Here is a 10,690-nt window from a genome sequence, read left to right on the forward strand (position 1 = left end):
AGTTAGTTACTCCAGTTGTTTTTTATATATCAGCACTACACAAGCTGGCAGCCGGGAGGAAGAAAAAAACAGAGAGGAAGAGCGAGAGGTGGGATTTCAGAGACTGTGCAGATTAAAGTGAATTTGTTATCTTGGGATATATTTATTTAAAAATATAATTTAATCAGTGATTTACACCCAATCGATATTTCAGGGATTCAATAGAATATTGAGCAAGTCATCTATACAGATTGTTAACTTTGGTCTAAAATGATCAAAGGATATCACCATCCTTAAAATATACAACCCCGGACGTTTTCAAACTTGCCTCGGGGCTTAAATGAGGCTTTGGTGATTCACTGGGCATATAAGAACAGCTACTTGGCATATATTTAAGTCAGTGACTGTGTCACCAAAAAGAACTGTGCGTTTTCATTTTTATTTTGTCCTGGCTCTTAGACAAACAAAGTAAAGGACAAAACTTGTTTTTGTGTCTAGGAATTTTATTTTACTTTACGTTGCTGAGTTAAACTAACACGTTTCTAAATACTTAACAACCAGCTTGAGTAACCGAAAAAAAGCAACTTTTTTCAACCCCCTTTGTTTTATCTAAGGGAGATGCAGTAAGTGCGTTGTAATATGTGTTGGTTTATGTGGCTGACTCAATTTTTGTATGTTTTTTCGTTCACATAAGATTACCTGTATAAATGAGGGATTTAATAATAGTTTCTTCCTGAATAAGTTGTCAATTCAATTCAATTCAGAGTTTCTACGCAGAATTTTTATGTGGAACGCCCCCTCAACTTGGACTTGCAAATCAGAAAGTTGCTGAAGACCAAAGTACCCCAAGTTAGCAATCCAAGATAGCAGGACCGAAATAAACAGTTGTAAAACTGTAAATTTTTAAATGTGTACTGCAACTGTATTGACTCACTAAATAAGCAATACATAGAGCGCTGATCAGGCTCTATCCATGAATGTGTTTGAAACAAAAGTATTATGTTGTACTGCTAGTATTACCCGAATGACTCTATTTTGCTAAGAACCAAAACAAATCCTTATTTTCTCACTTTTTCTAGAACAAGCTAACTCAGGAGTGGCATGACTCCTAATTAAAACTCCCATGCCACTGGTTCACTCACTGTCTCCTCTTGGACCACTTGCATGCCTCCCACCAGACACATTATTAAAAGTCCTTTTTGAAGGACTTTGGTTCGAACTGGTGCATACGTGCGAGAACACTCAAAATCCCCAAAACATGCTTTTTTTAGAAACTCTCTGGCCGAGTCATCCAGCTGTCACAGTTTGTCCCTTGTTTGTCAGCACTTCACAGATTCTTGCATTTGCTCATTTTACCTTTTTGCAGAGCATTAACTTCAAGAACTGAGTGTTCACTTTCTACTAAATACATGACTCTCCATGGCAGGTGCCACTGCAGAGAGATAATCAGAGTTATTATTAGCACCTGTCAGGGATTGTAACATTTTGCCTGATTGGTGAAGACAATTTGGAATAATTAGCTTCTTACACAATAAGCCCATTTGGAAAACCTGAAAGGTGTATAATAGTAAAACTGACAAAATGAGTCTTCATTCTGTCATTTGGATGAAAAAAATTCTATTGAGATATTATGGCAGCATCCATCTGTCTGTCTGTCTGTGTTTTTTGTTTTCTTCTAGCTTTGTGACAGTTGCGTTGTATTAAGAACTGATCAGCTGCTAGCTAAAAGGGATGCTCTAAGCCATAGGTGTCAAACTCTGGCCCGCGGGCCAAATTTGGCCCACAGCCTAATTACATTTGGCCCGCGAAGCCATACCAAATTACTATTAGAGCTGGCCTACTGGTATTATACAGCTAATGTATATATTGTTTAGTATTAAGCTTTGCTTGTTCCATATTCAGTTTTTCAGCAAAACGTGTTTCATTCTTGTATCTGGAGGAATAAATATATTTCAATAAATATTAATGTTAGCCCGCAACTTTGCTCCAGTTTTGAATTTTGGCCCACTGTGTATTTGAGTTTGACACCCCTGCTCTAAGCTGTGAGTCTACACAATACAGTACAACCTAACTTTTCCCACAGAATGGGAGTCAAAAGAAAAAGTTGTAAACTTCCCACTGTAATTGTTTAGAATCAAATGTCAGATCAAAAGAGCAAGACTAACTCATTTACGTATTCAAGCTGAGCTGAAAGAAAGTAAGTACCGGACCTATATTTGTCAGGCAAAATCCAAATGAATGAGAGAATAGTGAAAAGCCAATTTGGCAGAAGGTTTTCAGAGAACATTATTTCCTGTTAAACAGAAACTATTTGGGTGCTTTGACTGTTTTTTGTTATAGGAGCTACATCTTCCAGCTTAAGGGAAGAGATTCCTTATGTGTACTGAAGTTCCTTTGAACTCTAAAAGAAGAAAAAGTTTGGGAGAAAAAAGGGGAGGGAACTGCATAATCAGTGAATCTTTGAAGTTAAAGGAACAAAGTGATTTGAATCTGCAAAGATATTCAGATTTCCACCTTTATAATATCAACCTAGAAGGTGATGGTTAACGCCATGTACGTTATTGCATTTTTAAAGAGGACAGACTCTCACATCGCAGATGACTTCACTCACCCTCTGTAATTTAAAGTCAAATTCAAAGAAAATAATTTCAGCACCCAAAGGAGAAAACTAAATTTTCCACAGGTTCATTCCTTACACAGACAATCCCAACACCAGGATTAAAGTCATATTACTCCTCATATGAATTATAAAAAACATGAGCAGTTCTTTTGTTTGACTGCAGCCTCAGAGAGAAAAGAGCCTGTTATTCCTGTAGGGGATAAGGATATAGTGGGGTACATTACAAGGACTGAAATACAGACATAAAGATTTAGAAAGATTGCTGAGTTTCGAGGCCAAAAACGCAATAAAGAAAGTCAATTTCAGTGGTATTTGGAACTAAACAGACCATACAAAACAATACAATAAAGTGCAATACATTAAATAAATACTCCAGCAATTTAATATTCTACTTTCATAATAATACTGGTGATCTCCAAAGATGCAACATTAAAAAATAAAAACAAAACAGAGGTGAAATTAAGATGAAACTCAAAAGCATCTTTTATTAGACAGTCTAAAGATGTGGAAGGGTACGGAGCTGGCCCAAGGAGACTCTCCCCAAAACAGGATCATTATGAGCTACACAGGAAGGAAAAATAATGATATGTGCCACGTTTAGATTGGACCCATGAATAAACAATGACATTTTATCCTCAGCTGGATGTTGGCGTGAAAAATAGATCCGGCTGTGCAACACGGCTGAATCAAGCTTTGTTAATATCACAAAATATTTATCACATGTCATGAAAGATGCATTGCGCTCCCTAAATACCTCAGCATGAGAAGAAAAAGTCCTCATCTCTGACATTAAATGTCCTGTGACATTCAGCACTGTGCCTTGGGGCAGTTCTTATCTCAAATGCTACATAAACAGTTTTATGTGTTGCAGAATGTGTATTGAATTAAATATATATATATATATATATATATATATATATATATATATATATATATATATATTTTTATGTGATTCAAGCAAAGCCTTTCCCACATGTTTACAGTCATGACTGCATGATGTCTCTCTTACGTACAATCATATGGTGGAAAGAAGCTGAATGATTTATTCATGGACTGTACTGTACTACTCAAGTACTGAATAAGAACTGTAAGTATTTTACTTTAAATGGGTACTTGAGTATTTCCAATTTTCTGCTCTATATCCATATTTTTTTCTAATCAAATATATTTAATTATAAGGTTTATTTGCTTTAGTGATTGTTACTTCTGAATTTTGTCTCCTCTTTTGTAAATCAAACTCTCATCTGGTGCCTCATAAAACTATAGATGAACTAGCTTAGCTTCCTCCTACAGGGAGTGTCAAACATGTGGCCCAGGGGCTAGGAAAGGCCCACTAAAGGCTTCAATTTGGCCCACTGGATGGCTTTAGAAAATAATTTAAATAAGAGAAAGGAATAAATTGTCAACTCGTAGCTATATTTTGAAAAAAAAAATCATTTAAAAAAATTCATTAGTAAAAGTCATGAAGGACCTTCACTTCTAAACAAGCTCAATGCTCAAAAACATGAAAGCAACTCGTCACAGTATACAATACAACTTTATTTGTATAGCACATTTAAAAGACCAGTGGTACACCAAAGTGCTTTACAATAAAAACAGGAAAATTAAGACAATAAATAAAAGACTATTAACAAAGTACCACATATGTCATCAGGTTAAGGGCACTAATTATACAGCAATAAAAGGGAATATAAGAACAAAGTTACTAAGAACAGATATAGCTAAAAGATAAAGTACATAAATAAGAAATTGAACCAAATATAAAATAGGGACACTAACTAAATGGAAAAGCTATGTTGAATAAATGAGTTTTTAAATGGGATTTAAAAGATAAAACGGAGTCTGACGCACGGATAGCGATAGGAAGGTTGTTCCACACAGTATATCACAAAGATGATGCTGTTGGCAGCATATTGTTCACCATAGCATCTCCAGACTCTTTCATGTCTGTCACATGTGCTCAGTGTGAACCTGCTGTCATTTCTGAAGAGAACAGTGCAGTGCCAGTGGCAGACCTGCTGACTGAGCTGCATGCCACTGGTTTATGAGCACAAGTCCCATCAAAGGACATTGGACTCTCATGTCATGCTCACTGAGTCTGATTCTACTGCTCTGGCAGTGATCCCCCTCTTCTTCCTCGTGCAGTGGAGCAGATACAGGTCCCACTCCTGGGCTGAAGCCCTTCTATGGCTCTCTTCCACTCACTCATGTAGCAGCCTGTCTTCTGGTATCTCCTCCACACTCTTGAGACTGTGCTGAGAGACACAGCAAACCTTATTGCAGCAACACATATGGATTGTGCCACTCTGGAGGAGCTGTGAAAACTGACTGAGCTGCAGGTCTAATGCAACCTGAAGTGACAAGGGAACCAGCAAAAGGCAATGCTAAAGAAAAATCAGTCAGGAGGGATAAGAAGAGACCAATGTTCTGTTCAAAAGCATTCCCTTTCGGGGGGATTGCCTTTTGTTGCCTCTGCAGTGCACCCGTTGTCACTTCCATTTGCAGCAATGTAGCTGAAATTGATGCACAGTGCTTTATACTTCCCTGAAGTTTATCTGGCCTTGTGTTACACTGTGATGGTCAAATGTTGCCTTATTTTTATTTTATTTTTTTGAGTAGCATAGTTTACACTCTTGTAGTGGTCTTTTTACTTACATAAAGGATCTGAATATTTCATGTACTGATTCACTGCCTGGTTTGAAGCTGATGTTGTACAGAGGATATTTTTCCTCCATTTACTATTCTTTAAACAAATTCAGCTGCCACCAGAAACTGAAGTTGGCATTTGAGAGACGTTATATTTCACAATACAATGTCATATTATTTATGCTGTATCCACCTCCTGTCTTTTTATTAGTGACACTGTCTCCACAACATAATTCCTAGCAGGTCTCACTACCATCTTGTAAACCTTCCCTTTTCCTCTTGTTGCTATCCTTCTGTCACAAATCACCCCCGACACACATCTCTACCTGCTCCACCCTGGCTTCACCTCTCTTTTAGTGCAATTCAATTAAATTCAGTTGCATTTATATAGCACCAAATCACAACCAAATTTGCCTCATGGCACTTAATATTGTAAGGTAAAGACCCTACAATAATACAGAGAAACCCCAACAATCAGATGCGCACTGTCCCTATGTGTCAATTTGTGTGCTGTATTGTAATACTGTTTGCATAAAATGTATTTTGTACTAGCTCTTCACTGAAGTCGTGTCAGGTTTAATAGACTTTGTGGTCGGTATATAGAAACACCCGTCCATCCATCCATGTCGTTGCAAAGGCTGTATCCTGTCCCAGCTAGGCTGTTGCTGAGCCAACAACCATTCATGCGCACATTCAATAATACTAATAATAATTCAGTAATACTGAAATACATACATGTATTATCCATGCCACGCAGTGGGCTAAATCCTGTAAAAGTAGATTGAAAAATGCATGGAAGAAAACATGTTTGCTCTTAAAAATATCACAACTGCACATAGAAAAATACAGCTAGGGCCATAAATTACCTACTAGGCTGTTTAAAGGTTAAACTAATAATTAATATTGAAAATGTATTGTTGTGAATCTAATATTACTAAAATATTCCAAAAGTGTTGCTCCCTTCTGTTAAATGCTTTATTGCATGATGTTTATATTACTGTATGTATTATTTATTATGGATATAATAAATAATATATAATGCATCAATTATATAAGGATAATTGATGAACACTGATAATAGGCAGGCTGCTGTCCCTGGTACTGATCAATGTTTGTTTTGGCCACGCGGGTGTCGGTGCTACTCTCCAGGCCTGCAGGGGGCGGCAGAGCGCGCAGCTGCTACATTTGATGAGCAAAAGGAGCTAAAACGTGAACAGCAGCAGCCGCAGCGAAAATATGGCAATACCCGTGAGTGCGGCTCGTGTCTGTCGCCTGGCAGGACGCACTGTTTCCTCCCTGTCAGCCGGACACAGGCGGGCTGTCAACCTGCCAGCGAGGACCTGCTTCATCTCCACATCCACGGCCAGCAGTGAGTTAATGTAGTGGTTAAAGAAAGGTTAGCTTTTGAGCCCGCCCCCTCAGAGGTCAGTGTCTCAAAAAGCGTAACCTGACGGCTAACGGCTTATGTTTGTTAGTGTGGTTGGATTCTCCGTCATGGCCTACCCTTTCTGCAGTAGTAAGGGCTGTAAGTGGTCATAAAATCCGAATAAATTCATATTTAAAGCAAAAACAAAAAACAAAGAAAGCTGTGCGGATACGCCTGACTGATGTTTTCACACGGAGCCGTAGCTGTCTTTGTACCCTGAAATTCACGCCCATTGGTACTAAAATTTTCATAAACATAGACTATAGTATGTGTGCACGGTGTTGAAGTAATAGAAGTTTAAACTGAAATAAAAAGCAGCGAAACAAGTACTGTCCGAAAATAGGTGCATTAAGCTCCTGCCTTCAAATGTGTGTAGTGTTAATGTGCTGCTGCTCCTGTTTTTCTTAGTAAATGTACTTTTAAATGAGCAGTTTTGTTACTTTTCTAATGTTCATATTGCATTCAGAAAACACTTGAGCACCTGTTGCATACTAAGATCTACTGTAGTCAGTTTAGTCATTGTACAGTAATGTACAACAGACCAATGGGCTTAAACCTGGGAGAAAAATCAGGGTTTTTAACATTTTGAGTTGCCAAGTAATGCACTGATAATTTGATAATTGTTGGCAAGTTTAGAAGCTGTCTAAAAGCAGAATGCATGATTTGCAAATCTCATAAACCTGTATTTTATTCCTAATAGAAAAGAGAAAACATATCAAATGTAGATAGATAAAAAAAAAACAAAACAAAACTTTATTAATCCCTCGGGTGGGTTCCTCTGGGAAATTTGTTTTCCAAAAAGCACAGCACCGACAGAAGTTACAGAGTTAAGAATATTATATATATATATATATATACACACATATATAAATACAAAGACATATATAGATAAAATATACAAAGGGGATAAATAGAATAAATAGAAATAAAAATAAAAATACAAGTGAATTGCACATTTCAAGTATGGAGTCTATTGCACCGCTGATTATTAACAAAAAGTATTGCACAAAAGGTAATTGCACAGTGAAGTGGAGAGGCACTACCGCTTAGTTGTTCCCCCCTCCTTTGTCCTCCTGTTTCCCCTCCCTCTCCCCTCCAGAGAGGAGTTAAAAAGTTTGATGGTGTGTGGGACAAAGGAGTTTTTAAGTCTGTTGGTTCTTGTCTTTGGGAGAAGCAACCTGTCACTGAACAGACTCTTCTGGTTGTTTATGGCCGTGTGCAGAGGATGCCCAGCAGCAAATGTAGCAACGTATCTCAAAAAAGTTGGCACAAGGGGTGCCACTTTGGCTCAGTGGGTGAGTAGGTGAACACATAAGAAAAGACTAGGAAAGTAAGTGTTCATTAAGGGCATCTTGGAGAGGGCAGAGTTTCTCAGGAGTAAAAATGTGTAGAGGTTCACCAGTCTGCAAAACAAATTAATCTACACGTTGTGGAACAATTCAGGATAATGTTATTCGACATAAAATTGCAAAGACTTTGAATATCTCATCATCTACAGTGTATAATATCAAAAGATTTAAAGAAACTGGTGAAATCTTTGTGTGCAAGGGACAAAGCTCAAATTCTGTATTGGGTGCCTGTGATCTTCAGGCTCTAAGGCAGCCAAAAAAACAAAAAACAAAAACAGGCATGAAAATCACTGTGAACACAGTTTACTGTGCCATCACAAATTCAGGTTAGAGGTCTGTAAAGAAAAAGCTATATGTGAACGTGCGCCAGGAATGCTGATGTTTTCTCTGAAAGCTACTTTAAAATGGACTGAGTCAAAGTGGAAAACTACAGAGCCCCGCAGGGGACATGGGAGAAAAGAATATTAAGACGGACTTTTGCGAGATCTCGCAAAACAAACTCGGGATCTCGCAAAAGTTTCATGCATCTCCGAAAAACGTCGGAGCACTTTTGTAAATATGTGATGTCTTGTAAACCGAGCAGATATCTGACATTTACACAACTACATTCACGCCTCAAAATATCTTAAAAGTGTATTTTGTGACCCAGAAAGAGTAATATTACAACTAAGTAGCTGTTGTGCTGTTGTGCTTGTTGCATTGTTGGAATTCAACTTTTGCGAGATCTCGCAAAACTTTTGCAAGATCCCGAGTTTGTTTTGCGAGATCTCGCAAAAGTCCGTCTTAATTTTTTTTTCTCCCATGTCCCCTGCGGGGCTCCGTAAACTGTTCTGTGATCACCTGAATTGAAATTTGAAGTTCGTTTTGGAAAACATGGACACAACATCCTTTGATCTGAGGAGAAGAGGGACCGTCTGACTTTTCATCAATGCTCAGTTCAAATGCCTGCAACTCCGATGGTATTAAGCTGCTTTAAGTGTATATGGATCTGACAACTTGCACAGCTGGAATGCCACCATAGGTATATACAGGTTTTTAGAGCCAAGTATGTTCCAATCCGGTGACGTCTCTTCTTAGAAGGCTCTCGTATATTTCAGCAAGATAATGTTAAGCCACATTCTGCATCTATTAAAACAGCATTGCTTTATGATAGAAGATCCCGGGTACTGAACTGGCCTGCCTTCAATGATTCACATGCATTTGCAAAAGAGACGAACAGCACCTAGTAACTGAGGCCATATATTTTTAAAGCTGTCAACTTATTTAATCACTTCTCAGTGGAGTGTGCGTGTTAGTATTCAAATACTGTTGGCCTGCGCTATCAGTGTCCCAGAATTGATTTAAATATTATTTATGAGTTGGGACTGCTTGCACATCTGCGCCCCCCCCCCCCCCCCCCCCTTCAAATCTCAGTGTAACCACAATAAAGTGATAACTAATAGCCCGGATCACAGCATCTTCTGAGAATCGAATTCAACAGTATTAGAAAAGCTGGTATGCAAAGCGTCCAGGTTTCTTTATTGATATGAATGAAAGGAGAAGAAGGTCAACTTTTTAAAGGATACAAGTCTCTCTTGCTTAGTTTGAACTTTTCTTGTAGCCCATGCTCTTTTGCTTTCTTTTTTCACAGGCAGGCAAATCACAGATGGAAGAGAGATTTTTTTCTTCCACTAAACTGATATCAAACTTGAGTCATGTAAAGATACATTCCTGTTGTGTCTTTATCTCTAGGTCTGCAGTTCAGGCTCGACGAGCGAACAGCCCACAGCAGTCTGGACCTCTTCAAGAAAGACACAGGCGTCATCTATCGCATGATGGGCCTTGACCCCAGCCAGGTCCAAGATGACCCCGAGCGTTTCCGGGACTGGGCTGTCGTGTTCGGCGACAAGAAGATCAGCAGCGGACGACACTACTGGGAGGTGACGGTGAAAAAGTCTCAAGAATTTCGTCTGGGCGTGGCCGAGGCGGCGATGTCCAGAGACGACTGCGTGGGCACCAACAGCTCCTCCTGGGTGTTTGGTTATGCTCAGCGGAAGTGGTTTGCCATGACCAGCAATAAGATAGTTCCCGTGACACTGGTGGGCAAGCCGGACCGTGTTGGGATCCTTCTTGACTATGAAGGGGGTTTCCTGGGGCTGGTTGACGTGGAGCAGCCCAGGATCATTCACACTGTTAGGGGTCAGTTCAAGGCCCCTCTGTGCCCAGCGTTTGGACTTTGGGATGGGGAGCTGCTCACACACTCGGGTCTGGAGGAGCCCGAAGGCCTGATGTGAAGCTGGATGGCGTGATCGTTGTAAAGGTCGGGAAAAGTAGCAGGCTAGGCTTGTTACCATGGCAGTACTTATGAGAACAGTATCTTTAATAAGTGGAGAAAAGAAAGCAATATCTTTATGCATCATGTCTACCTTAATTACATTTGTGTGTGTGTGTGTGTGTGTGGTCCAGATGTTTTCTAACCATCCAGTACTCTGTATGTCATCAAGCCTCAGGCAATTATAAGTGTACCTCATGTGCTACCTCTGAGAGGAACATCAGCTGCCAAGTTGTTTTTGTTTATTTTTTTTTACATTGAATGTGCTGCATTACCCACCTTTGCAAACTTAAGTCACCACAAAGCATTTTTCAAGCTAATGTTCACACTCAAATTTAATAAAATAACTTCACTGATGC

At 39.1% G+C, this 10,690-nt stretch overlaps 1 protein-coding gene across 1 annotated transcript; it reads left to right on the forward strand.

Moving 5' to 3' along the window:
• Positions 1-6,442: 6,442 nt before the first annotated feature.
• On the forward strand, positions 6,443-10,687 carry spryd4 (SPRY domain containing 4). Its single transcript, XM_006796518.3, has 2 exons — positions 6,443-6,614; positions 9,752-10,687. Exons 1-2 carry the CDS (start codon positions 6,482-6,484, stop codon positions 10,291-10,293), a joined length of 675 nt encoding a protein of 224 aa, XP_006796581.1. The 5' UTR covers positions 6,443-6,481; the 3' UTR covers positions 10,294-10,687.
• The last annotated feature ends 3 nt before the right edge of the window (positions 10,688-10,690 follow it).

The sequence above is a fragment of the Neolamprologus brichardi genome, chromosome 20 (assembly GCF_056152115.1).
Source record: "Neolamprologus brichardi isolate AB-2024 chromosome 20, ASM5615211v1, whole genome shotgun sequence".
Classification (NCBI taxonomy): Eukaryota; Metazoa; Chordata; class Actinopteri; order Cichliformes; family Cichlidae; genus Neolamprologus; species Neolamprologus brichardi.

Bases quoted from the DNA above. Each gene is read 5' to 3' on its own strand.
- spryd4 (XM_006796518.3), top strand. From the start codon at position 6,482: ATGGCAATACCCGTGAGTGCGGCTCGTGTCTGTCGCCTGGCAGGACGC. The intron at 6,615-9,751 runs GTGAGTTAATGT...CTTTATCTCTAG, and splicing joins CTCCACATCCACGGCCAGCA to GTCTGCAGTTCAGGCTCGAC.